General features: G+C 42.4%; 1 protein-coding gene across 2 annotated transcripts in view; it reads left to right on the forward strand.

The window, feature by feature from the left end:
- The window catches only part of LOC120931300 (transient receptor potential cation channel subfamily M member 7-like), a 182,685-nt gene that overhangs the window by 139,630 nt on the left and 30,131 nt on the right, over positions 1–12,924 (forward strand). For both annotated transcript variants that reach the window (XM_040342599.1, XM_040342598.1), the window contains exons 25-28: positions 3,191–3,323; positions 5,603–6,543; positions 7,784–7,827; positions 10,952–11,048. In XM_040342599.1, coding sequence (XP_040198533.1) covers positions 3,191–3,323; positions 5,603–6,543; positions 7,784–7,827; positions 10,952–11,048 — 1,215 coding nt within the window. The remainder of the gene's footprint in view (positions 1–3,190; positions 3,324–5,602; positions 6,544–7,783; positions 7,828–10,951; positions 11,049–12,924) is intronic.

Genomic DNA, 12,924 nt, shown 5'->3' on the forward strand with positions numbered 1-12,924 from the left:
CATGAGGCTGCATGACCCCTGACCCTCTGTCTGGACAGGGCTGATTGGCCCTGTGCTGATCACAAGCACTCTCCCAAAAAGAAAAACTCTCTAGCAATACATGCCAAACTGAGCATGGGCAGAGGGCCTCCAAGTACTATCAGCAGGTGGATTGGGGACAGAAAAATAAGGGGAGAATCAGAGAAGACAGGATCAAACAGCATTTTTATAAAATGTGGCAGAGTAACCCCTTAGGTTCCACAGTCAGTATAACAAGCATGCTTTACTGCATATACAGAGAGATTTTACTCTTGTGGGTTTAGTAACACTTTAACTAGAGTAAAAGGGCTCATCTATTTACCCTTTATGGGCCACTTACTCCATTGTGTGGCAAAAATGTTGTGAGCAAGGTGCAATGTGGTGTGAACACACAGGGTTTTATTTACTAAAGCTGGAGAGTGCAAAATCAGGCTCAATTTTGCATAGAAATCAGCTTCCAGGTTGTATTGCAAAAGCTTAATTGAACAAGTCGAGGTTAAAAGCTGATTGATTTCTATGCAGAAGTGAGTCTGATTTTGCACTCAAACCGGGAGAGCCAAGCTGACCCGGGGACAGAGCTGTCAGGTGTGCCTGGGTGACATCAGCGCCGAGCCGGAGGTGTGGAGAGTAAGTGGGAAGCCTGTGAATCTGCGTGGAATACAAGCTGTCCGTTGCCGTGACTACGCATTTCACATGCATATGCATTCTCTCCAATGGCAGGCATTGTCCAGTGGACACCTTATTCCCCTCCAAGTTGGCTCCACGTCTCCCCGCCAATCGTGGTAACATCACTGCCTGGACACAGCCGAGAACTGGCTTCCAGCCAGCAGCCATTAGAGCAACACTGTATACCAGGTTTCCATCTGTCCCAGCATGGTTTCCAGCACCCTTCCATGCTCCACCAGTGAGCCCTCCGGATAAAGTTAACCCCTCCAGCCTGGGAGCTCATAGTGGTATCGTTGATTTCATGGTTTAAACTCACTGTCCATACAATACTGTTTGGATTCAGCCCATTGAGCGCTGCTCATCAGTTTCTTTTATCATTTCCAGCTTAGTATCCAAACACCGGAACAACAAATTGGGGGACATTCTTTCAAACACATTAGAGACACAATTAGAAATAAATCAGGCTGTGAGACACAGCAAAGTCTCTGCAAGTGGTGTACAAACCTGTGCGTCTGTATTCCTGGGTAGCCAAGTGCAACAGTTTGCAGTTCTAAAACAGATTTATCACTCAAGATGAGACAAATTTCCACTCTAAACAGATGCAGAAATAAGAAGTGATCAGGGTCAGGTTTCATTCAGTTGCAGTGCTACAGCAGCCAAAGGAGGCATTTATGACTCCAGCTGTAACCGTGTTACAATAAATTTGTCTCGCATGCATCTCACTGCTCCTGTTTAGCATTGTTTTGCCTTGTAACAAAATAGATATATGTCCTCTAATGTTGCTTAACCACTTCAGCCCGGAAAGGTTTCACCCCGTTCATGACCAGGCCATTTTTTCCTATACAGCACTGCGTTAATTTAACTGACAACTCTGCGGCGCTGTACACAAATAAAATTGATGTCCTTTTTTTTCCCACAAATAGAGCTTTCTTCTGGTGATATTTGATCACATCTGCGGTTTTTATTTTATGTTCTAAAACAAAAAAAGATCGACAGTTTTGAAAAAAAACAAAACAATATTTTTTACTTTATGCTATAAAACTTTTCCAATAATAAAAAAAAAAAAAATCAAATGTCTTTATCAGTTTAGGCCAATATGTATTCTGCTACTTATTTTTGGTAAAAATCCGAATAAGCGTATATTGATTCGTTTGAGCAAAAGTTATAGAATCTGCAAACTAGGGGATATTTTTATAGAATTTAAAAAAACTAGTAATGAGGAGCGATCAGCGATTTGTAGCAGGACTGTGACATTGCGGCAGACAAATTGGACACCTAACTGGCATTTTGGGGACCAGTGACACTAATACAATGATCAGTGCAAAAAATATGCACTGGCAAGGAAATAGTTAATATCAGGTGCGATCAAAGGGCTAAGTGTGCTCCTAGGGAGTGCTTTCTAACTGTAAGGGGAATGCCTTGACTGGAGGAAGACAGAGATCTGTGTTTCTGCTTAGCAGAAACACAAGATCGCCATTATCCTCCCTCACAGAACGACGGTCTGCCCTGTTTACATAGGCAGACCGCCGTTCTGCTTCTCCTGTAAACGATCGGCAGATCCTAGTGGCCGCTGGACCCGCTGATTGGCTCCCACTGTGTCCAATCACAGCGGGAGCAGGTTGCCGGTGGCATGTGGGCGTGCCCCAGACCCACTAAATGAAAACACGTACCTGTACATGATTTCGTGCAGTAGGGTCGCCATGCCCCAGTATATCTCTGTGGGGTGGTCCTTAAGTGGTTAAAGTATATGTAAACCCTAACAGTGAACCTCCGTTATTTGCTACCTTTTGGCCTGTTAATGTAGAACTATTGCTTCTCATTCAAAAATATGTGCTGCAGCATGTAATTATAAGTGCATTTTTTAGTCTCCTAAATACCTGTTGATCCTGCCCTGCCTTTAATTCAGAGCAGAGATGCCATGCTCACATAGGTTGTACCTGCTTGCACTACAGTGTGATGAAAAAATGTTGCAGGGGTCATGGCTCTCAGTGTAGTGTAGTAAATAGCTTCCTTTACCTTCATTTACCTCATCCTTTGATTTTGCTTTTAAATGTCCTTATTTCTTCTGAGAAATCCTCACTTCCTGTTCTTCTGTCTGTAACTCACCACCTTAATGCAAGGCTTTCTCCCTGGTGTGGAGAAAGCCTCTTGAGGGGGCGAGCAGGAGTGTCAGGACGCCCACTAACACACAGCTCCTTTCTCTATCTGCAACGTAGAGAGTATCCTGACTCTCCTGTAGTCCAAGGGAGGGGGCGAGTACGACACTCCACACCAGGGAGAAAGCCTTGCATTACTGTGTGGAGTTACAGACAAAAGAACAGGAAGTGAGGATTTCTCAGAAGAAATAAGGACATTTAAAAGCAAAATCAAAGGATGAGGTAAGTAAAGGAGGACTGCACTAAGGTAAAGGAAGCTATTTAGGAAAACATTGTTTACCTTTACAATGCCTTTAACTGTGACTTGTTATGATCATAAAAAAAAACTTTACTTGTTTCTTTTCAAACAGAACTCTTTCTAACGGAGGAAGACCAAATAAGACTTCATGAATTTGAAGGACAATGTGTTCAAATTTATTTCAATGACAAGAAAGATCATGAAAGTTCAAAGAGCGATGAAAGAATCCGTGTAACAACAGAAAGGTATTATGTAAATGGCAAATGGCATTCTGCCATACAGAATATAAAATATTCCTAACAGAGCCAGAGCAAAAGAGGAAATGCAAATAGAGATGTACCCCTCCTATTCTTCGTCACGAATATTTTTTTTTTTTTTAATATAGTGGGCAGTATACTGAGCTCTGTGACACAGATTGTGGATGGTGTGTATGTGTCACCTAGGTTTCTAGGTTATTACTGATGAGGTGAAAAAAACTTTGTATTCTCAGAATCTTAATACGTTCTGTTCTGGAGCCTGGATATTTTGTAGAGTCTTATTTGGCAGACATACTTTACCTTATGCATTCTTTGCATTAAGGTAAAAAATGTTTTAGGCATCAGTATCCCCCCTCACCCCCCTTTAAGAAGCTCATTGGTTTCTATACAGAAGTGAGCCTGATTTTGCACTCTTCAGTGATAGTAAATAAACCCCATTGTGTACTGAAAAGTGGGGTATGCCTGTACTTACCTGAGCCCTCATTGGTTCCAGCACTGTGTCCGTCTACAGCTCTTCTCTCCACTTACTTCCTGGTTTACAGCCTTTGCTGAGGCATTGGCTCCCACTGCTGTCAATCAAAGCCAGTGAGGAGGGAGTGGGGCTGAGTCCCGCTGTCTGTGTCTATAGACGCAGATAGTGAAGCTTGGGAGCTAGCCCACACAGTGCCCCCATAGAAAGAGGCTTTCTATGGGGGCACTCATCGGAAAGAAGGAGCCAGGTGCAGCGCCAGGAGACCCGAGAAGAGTAGGTTTGGGGTCGCCATGTGAAATACAATTGCACAGAGCAGGTAAGTAAAACCCTGTTTGTAGTTTTTATAAAAAAAATAAATAGCATTTACATCCACTTTAAGTGTGCGCATAGTAGGGCTTTTTGTCTGAAAGCCACTTGTGTTACATTTCTAAAATTACATTAAAATTGACAATTCCTGTAACATCTTCTATGAGATTTATGTTCAAATGTATAGGTGAGGCAGAGTAATAAAATAAAAACACACACACAAAAAAAAAGGAACACACAGTATAATTCATATAGTATCAGGCTGCCCCCTGCTGTTCTAATCATCATCTACTAATGCCTCGTACACAGGATCGGAATTTCCGATGGAAAAAGTCAGACGGACATTTTCCATCGGAAATTCCGACCGTGTGTATGCCCATCTGAGATTTTCCACCGGATATTCCGAGGAATTCCATCAGAGTTTACATAGAGAACATGTTCTCTTTTCCTCCGATGGAATTCCGTGACTGATTTTGCTTGGGTAAAAGACTGATCGTGTGTGTAACAGTCACCACCATTTAGGACCTTCCATCAACCCACGACAGCTCATCTGACACTCCAACCCTCCAACAGACATCAGACATCCCATTTCCCAGAATAACGAGACTTGCTCTGTGTTCTGGTTTCAAATGCAAGACAACTTTAATAGTTAGCTCTCAAGTTTATATACAGTTCAAGCATGAAAGGAACCATCAAACTCTCCACCCACACATCACACCCTGGGGTGCTTCAATACACCTTCAGATGGTTAATTTCTAAACATTCCAGACATCTCGGCGCCGGGCTATAATTATCACTGCACCTGAGAAGTCACATTCCTTCATTAACAGAATTCAAACAAAACACCATCACACAATAAATCCCTCTCAATCCACATCTTAAGACAGACGTTCTGTCTCCGCATGAAAGGTATTCACACCTCTGAGCATCAATAGGCTTTAAACAGTGTTATCACACAATGAAAGGCCTTTCAAGAGCCAGCCTTATTTAACATGTCAACAGTCTACACAGAGAGATGAGTCATAGAATAAACCAACACTTTGCAATATCTCCAATTGCAGTATGAGCTATCAGTAATGTCCCCTGTCCTGTAATTTAGGATATCATTTCTCAGTCACCCTATGGCCCTGTCGGACATAAGGTGACCCTAGACATAAGAGTAATTAATGACGCTGGCACAGGAGTACCCCTCATCCTTCCAAAGTCTCTGTTTGTCCCGGGTCATTCCGTTACAGTGTGTACGAGGCATTAGAGAAATACAGACGTTATTGTATCTGTTCTGTACTTATAGACAAGTGCTAACCACAGCTGGCCAAAAACTATTATCTGACTAGTGGAAAGTAAGAAATAAATTACTGTTTCCTATTGAATGCCGTTTATAAATATCAGTATGTACTATAGACTTTTCTTTGTCATTTGTCTGTCAGTAATCAGTTTAAAATAAAAAAGCACTTGTAATGTTACATACTTTTATTTTTGATCTTTCTAGAGTGGAAGATATGCTTGGTGATGTGAAAGATGTCAGAGATCATGTTGGTTTCATTAAACAGTTGCTTCATCATTTGGATGATCACATTGGACACCTACAAGATCTTTCAGGACTCACTTTGGATTCCATGAAAACCTTGACAGCGCAGAAAGCCTTGGAAATTAATAGAAGCCACAGCATCATGTCCAGTGATATTAGCCGGTCACAGCAGACCACCGATGACGGACTTGGACATTCTGTCATGTGGAGAAAAAGCAGAAGTGATCAAGTATGGAGTCGTTCTCTTTCACAGCCTGGTTTGGATACAATTATCCATCCTAAAGCTTCAATCTCACTGCGAAGGATCAATAGTTCAGATACTAGTCCTACACATAGTTCTTTGTTTCTCTCATCTGATGACCATAACCATGACGTGAAATTTGATGACCTGGAATTCCAGAAAGGAGCTTTCAGTGAACATAAAGTAGGATACTCTCAGCCTAAGTCTTTAAAAATACATAACTCAAGTGTAGCAATGATACACAGTCCCCAAACACTTCCACAGTTACGGGTCACCCCAAAACTTAAGGATTCTCTTCAGTCTCAAAATGTCCAGTTGCACACTTTTTCAGTATTTACAGATTCTGCCTGTTCTGTTAATCAAGGCAACACTCTAAAGGAGGAGGGCATTGTAAATTTGGCATTTATTGATGACAGGGGTAATGCTATCCACAAGCACGATGTTGACCATGTGGGTTCAGATTTCAAAATATCAGATGAAGAATCAACTAAGAAAGATGGTCAGCTATCATCAGAAATGTCACCCACTGGGGGTAGTGATTGTCCCAATGACAACATTCATGAAAGTAAAGTTAAACCTCCAAGCAAATCGGAACAGTTGTCTAACAGCAGTACCTTTACTGAGATGTTTCAGAAACTCTGGACAAGATCGAAACATTCAGGTAATGTTAAATTACTATTTCAATTGTCCCCGATTTGGAACAAAGTCCCTCTTTCCTCCTCATTTGTCCCTCATTTTGGTCTGATCTATATATATTTTTTCTTTCAAAAAGTGTTTTATGCCTCGTACACATGATTGGGCTTTTGCCAGACCAAACTCGGAATTCCATCGGAGGAAAAGAGAACATGTTCTCTGTGTAAACTCCCATAGAATTCCTCGGAATTTCCGATGGGCATACACACGGTCGGAATTTCCGATGGAAAAAGTCCGTCTTTTTTCATCGAAAATTCCGATCGTTTGTACGAGACAATACAGTGCTAAACCTTTCATCCAATTTCTAAGTTACTGCATTTGTAAATGACAAAAGCCAATATTATTATTATTATACCTAGCGCCAACAGTTTACGCAGCGCTTTACAATGTAGAGGGGGGACAGCACAATTACAGTACAGTTCAATACAGAAGGAGCAGGAAGGCCCTGCTCGTAGAGCTTACATTCTACAGGGAGGGGGTGGTGGTATAAAAGGTAATAGCTGCAGGGAATGTTTTGATGGGGGAGGCTCGGAGACAGTTGTTAGGTGGGTGTGGGAAAGGCTTCCCTGAATAAATGAGTTTTCAGGGATCTCCTAAAGGTGGACAGGATAGGGGCTGATCGGACATACCGGGGCTGGGAGTTCCAGAGGATGGGAGAGGCTCTGGACAAGTCCTGAAGGCAAGCATGGGAGAAGGTTACAAAAGAACTAGAGAGCAGGAGGTCCTGGGAGGAGCAGAGGGGACGATTTGGGTGATATCTGCAGATGAGGTTGGTGATGTAGATGGGGGCGATGTTGTGAATGGCCTTGTATATTGTGGTTAGCATTTTGAATTTTACACAGTGGGGTAGGGAAAGCCAGTGAAGGGATTGGCAGAGAGGAGCAGCAGTTACGGATCGGTTAGTGAGGTATGTTAGTCTAGCAGCAGACTTCATAATAGACTGAAGGGGGGATAGCCTATGTAGGAGTAGGCCATTAAGGAGAGTTATAAAGGAATAGTAGTATATAAATATATAATATAAATATAAAGGAATAGTAGTGGTTAAAAAAGTACCTGTGGGTTTAACTTATGTTTTTTTTTTTTTGAATAATGCTCTTTTAAGGAGGGTGTGGCAGGAGTTACGTCCTATGCCATTGATATTATAGACACTTGACATGTTTGACAATTACATATTGCTCTCATTATAATAAATATGCTTTATTACTCAGGATTCAAGCTGTACAAAACAAAGCAGTTGTCAGAGGATACAGAGGTAAAGCTTTTTTTTTGGCAGGGGGGGAACCTCTGTTAGCTTTTTGTTGCTGTATATATTTTCCTGTCCCAGTGATGACCATTGTCTTCCTTTGGAGTCACAGATGGCAATAAAAAATGGGAAATTCTAAGGCTCCATGCACACTGAAGCTGATAAAAGCTATAAAAAAATGCCAGTAGCTTTGCAGGGAGCCCTTCAACGTTTTTTAGCGTTTTTGCAATAGCTTTAATCAGCGTTTTTGAGTGTAGCTTTTTTCTTTTTTTTTACTTTTTTTTTTTTTTTAATGGATAAAAAAAACGAAAAAAAACGCTGGCGCCAGCGGTTTTAAGCGTTTTTGGGCGTTTCGCGTTTTTTAGCACTTTTTTCCGCCAAAAAACGGCACTTTGAATGCAAATTTCAGGCGTTCAGAAAAAAGCCAATAAACTCCAAAGCTCATTAACACTAAAAAACGCCCAGGTGTGCATGGGCACATAGGCTAACATAGAGTTCAGTTTATGGGCTTTAAAAAAAACGGCAATAAACTGCAGTTTATCAGCTTCAGTGTGCATGGAGCCTTCCCCACTATATCCAACACCACGCAGAATGGTTATATGGGAAGCTGGGCTAGGATGAAAAGATATAAATTTGAGCATGATGTACATTCATGATAGGACATGTTTCTATCCAGTGTAATGAACCACTTATCCAGCACCATAACCATAATTGTTTTCACAATATAAAAGAATAGTGGTCTATTTATCAGAATTTTAACACAAGATTCACACACGTTTTAACCAGGATTCACCAGTGTTAATTTTGTCAATGAAAACATTTGTCAATTTTCGTCAGCGTCTTTTTTACAGTGGCAAAACAAAAAGTACACCACACTTTCGTCCACTAACAAAAGTCAATTATGTTTTCGTTAACGATTGAAAACAAAACTAAATTGTGAGGCAGGGATGTTTACCCTCATGAGCTTCTGGTTTCCACGGAGCTCCTTCTCCTCCCAGCAAAAAAACAACTCGAGTCTGAAGCGTGTTTCGCTTAGCAGCAGTTAGCAGGCTGTGCGGCCAGAATTACAGGCCTGCGAGTCCTCAGACGATTGTCCAGAGCAGCACTTGCATTACAGACCTCATGACGAGAGTCCCACTGCCAACGATGGCCATCCAAAGCAGAGAGCACTGTGAGTGTGTACATTACAATTACAGATCTCCCCTCAGCCCACCATCCAGCACTGTAGATCTTTACAGGCCTCTCAGTGTCAGAATGTCCAGAGCACTGTGTACATTACAGGCCTCATCTGACCACCGGCATCCAGAGCACTGTACATTACAGGCCATCCTTCAGACCTGAGACCACCATCCAGCACTGTGCAGCATTACAGGCCTCTCAGGCCCCGTACACACGACCGAGGAACTCGACGTGCCAAACACATCGAGTTCCTCGTCGAGTTCAGTGTGGAAGCCGCCGAGGAACTCGGCGGGCCGACTTTTCCCATTGACTAACGAGAAAATAGAGAACATGTTCTCTTTTCGGCCCGACGAATTCCTCGTCGGCTTCCTCGCTGAAAAGTGTACACACGACCCAGTTTCTCGCCAGAATCCAGCTCCGACCGAGTTTCTGGCTGAATTCTGCCGAGAAACTCGGTCGTGTGTACGGGGCCTCAGAGTCCGACCACCATTCCAAAGCACTTTGCATTACAGGCCTCCCCTCAGACCACCATCCAGAGCACTGTGTGGCATTACAGGGCTCTCAGATCACCATCCAGAGCACTGTGTAGCATTACAGGCCTCTTAGACCACTGTGCATAATTACAGGCCACCGTCCAGAGCACTGTGCATAATTACAGGCCTCCTCAGACCACCGACCAGAGCATTGTGTAGCATTACAGGCCTCTCGTAGTCTCAAACCACCATCTAGAACACAGTGCAGCATTACAGGCCTCCTCAGACCATTGTCCAGAGCTCTGTGTAGCATTACAGCCACTGTCCAGAGCACTGTGCAGCACTACAGGCCTCCTCCGACCAAGTCCAGAGCACCGTATGCATTACAGGCCTCCTCAGACCACTGTTCAGGGCACTGTGTGCAATGCATTACAGGCCTCCTCTTCAGACTATCCATGTCCAGAGCACTATGTGCATTACAGGTCTCCTGTGAGACCACTGTCCAGAGCACTGTGTGCAATGCATTGCAAGCCTCCACAGACTATCCATGTCCAGTGTACTGTGTGCATTATAGGCCCCCTCAGACCACTGTCCAGAGCACTGTGCAGCATTACAGGCCTTCTCAGACTATCCAGAGTGACTATACCTGTATCTGTGAGTACGTTCAAACCTCAAAGTGGTGTTCCGCCTGGGGATTTGTTCCCCCCTCCCCCCTGAAAGGTGCCGAAAGATGCCAAATGTTAATACCATAAATAATATGATATTATATTTTTTTTACTCCAGGAGTATATAATGAGTTTGGAAAATCTATAGAAATGCTTAAATAATGTATTCCAATTTAACTAAACACATTAGATTTTAGTTAACTAAAATGATTTTAGTTGACTAAAATGTACTTGAGATTTTAGTCGACTAAACTACGACTAAAACAATTGCAGATTACAAAAATTAGACTAAAACTAAGGCCCCCTGTCACACTTTTGCGACTTGTCCTGCGACTTGGTACTGCAAAGTCACATGACAAGTCGTTCCCCTATGATTTCTAATGAGTACTGTTCATATTTGTGCGCCTTTAAGTTGCAGCGATTTCTAAGTAATCCCTGCCGTACTTTGGTCCAACTTTGGTGCGACTTGAGGTCCATAGACCTCAAGATTACACAGGCATTGCTTCAAGTCGCGCCAAAGTCGCTGAAAAAATCATGGCAAAAATTGCGCAACTTTCAGGTTGCACTAGTTTGAAAGGGGCCTAAAATTGTAATTTTAGTCAAAAGACAAACTGATTCAAAAATTAACACTGGGCTTCTTACATTTGCAATGGAATCCATTTAGAAAAATATTTGAATTGCCGTATTTGTAAAGCATTTATAATTAGACCCTTAAACCTAACCTGTAATTTGCCCTGTTGGATTAATAACAATTAGCTAAATTTTTACAGGGACCTCCAGTATGAAAAATAACACTGCTTCTTATTTGATTTCCAGTCCACACACAGCAATGAAGATGGTCTCAGAAGAACTTCATCCTGCACAGACCTGAATGGATTCCAACCAACTTCTCCATCTACATCAAATAGTCAGTGTAGGTGAAATTGTTTGAAGATTTTAAAAGCAAATGTTTCTGGGCATGCTTCGCACTAACAAACTTCTGGTTTTCATCAATGAGTTATGGTGATAAATGCCTCACTTTAACCACTTGCCAATCACAAAACATATATATATGTTGCGGGATTATGGCTGATGATATCACCCATAGCCCGGTGCCATTTTTTCAGCAGGCGGCCAGCTTTCTTATGAATCCGGTCTGAGCGGCTCATGAGCCACTGGAGCGGTTTCCAAAGTGGCGGAAGGGGCCGGTGTTTCTTGGGCTTACCATTTTTGCGGATTCGCCCGAGAAATAAAAGTGATTAAAAAAATGTAATAAAGGGACAGTGTAAAAATAAAAAGTAAAATACATATCGGTAATAATAAAAAAAATGTAAAGCTCCCTCTCGCGCGCATGTAACAATATGAGGTCAAGGATGGCACAAGCACCCATGCCCCTTTATTTATAGCTGTGAACTGGAGAATGTCCTGGACACAGATGATTGAGCAGCAGTGTCGGAGGGAGTTACAGCATCCTGTTGAATTTGGTCTGAACCATAGTTTGGACCAAACATGAGCTCATCCCTAACCAGGGGAAAGCTTAGGGGTCTCAGTTATCATTTAACAGTGGTCAAAGTGCAACAATCTGTGGTAGGGCTCCATAGTGTTGTGAGTGTAATGTGAAATTGTTTAATAACTCTGTGTTCCCCCAAATTCACTGTTATGTCATTATTGGAGTGCCAACTGCGGAAAAAGGAAGGAGTGGCCCATCCAGACCTTATATCAATCAAAATAACATACTGCAGTTTGTGGTTTTCTATAAATACTAGTAAGATGCTAATGTCCTAACCTGTGCTAAACAATTAAAAGCTAAAATCAGATTGCAGCAGATAATACACTCAATGAGCCTAGGGCCCCATACACACGAGAGGATTTATCCGCGGATACGGTCCAACGGACCGTATCCGCGGATAAATCCTCTCGAGGATTTCAGCAGATTTCTATGCGATGGCGTGTACACACCATCGCATTGAAATCCGCGCCGAAATCCTCTGGCGATGACGTGTCGCGCCGTCGCCGCGATTATGACGCGGCGACGGGCGCGACGCTGTCATATAAGGAATTCCACGCATGCGTCAAATCATTACGACGCGTGCGGGGAATCCCTTTGGACGGATGGATCCGGTGAGTCTGTACAGACGAGCGGATCCATCCTTTGGGATGGACTTCAGCAGATGGATTTGTTGAGCATGTCAGCAAATATTCATCTGCTGGAAATCCATCCCAGGGGAGATTTATCCGCGGATAAATATCCGCCGGAGTGTACACACCATAGAATCTATCCGCTGAAACCCATTCGATGGGATTTATCTGCGGATAGATTCTATGGTGTGTATGGGGCCTAGGCCTCATGCACACTGGATGTTTTGGATGTTTTTACAGCAGCTGTTTTTGGCAGTAGAAGTTTTTTTCGACAGTCATTAAACTCTCCATCATGTTATCCTATGTGTCCATGCACATATAGGCTGTTATTAGCAGTTTTGGGCAGTGGTGTTTTTGAGCATTAAAAAACCCTCAAAACTAGTGGGACGTTTTTCAGCTGTAAAAACGCTCTAACGCTGAATAAACGTCGATAAACACTAAAAACTTCACTCACCAGCCTTTTTTAACGTTTTTGTTCCATTGAAATAAAATTAAAAAAAATTTCTTCAAAAAACAAGCTAAAAAACGCTAACACAGAAAAACGCCAAAAAACCTTAATAAACGTGAAAAAACGCTATTGCAAAAACATTGAAAAAAGTTGAAAAATTCACTGCAAAATTACTGACGTTTTTATAACGTTATTTTAACGTCCAGTGTGCATGAGGCCTAAT

The sequence above is a fragment of the Rana temporaria genome, chromosome 3 (assembly GCF_905171775.1).
Source record: "Rana temporaria chromosome 3, aRanTem1.1, whole genome shotgun sequence".
Classification (NCBI taxonomy): Eukaryota; Metazoa; Chordata; class Amphibia; order Anura; family Ranidae; genus Rana; species Rana temporaria.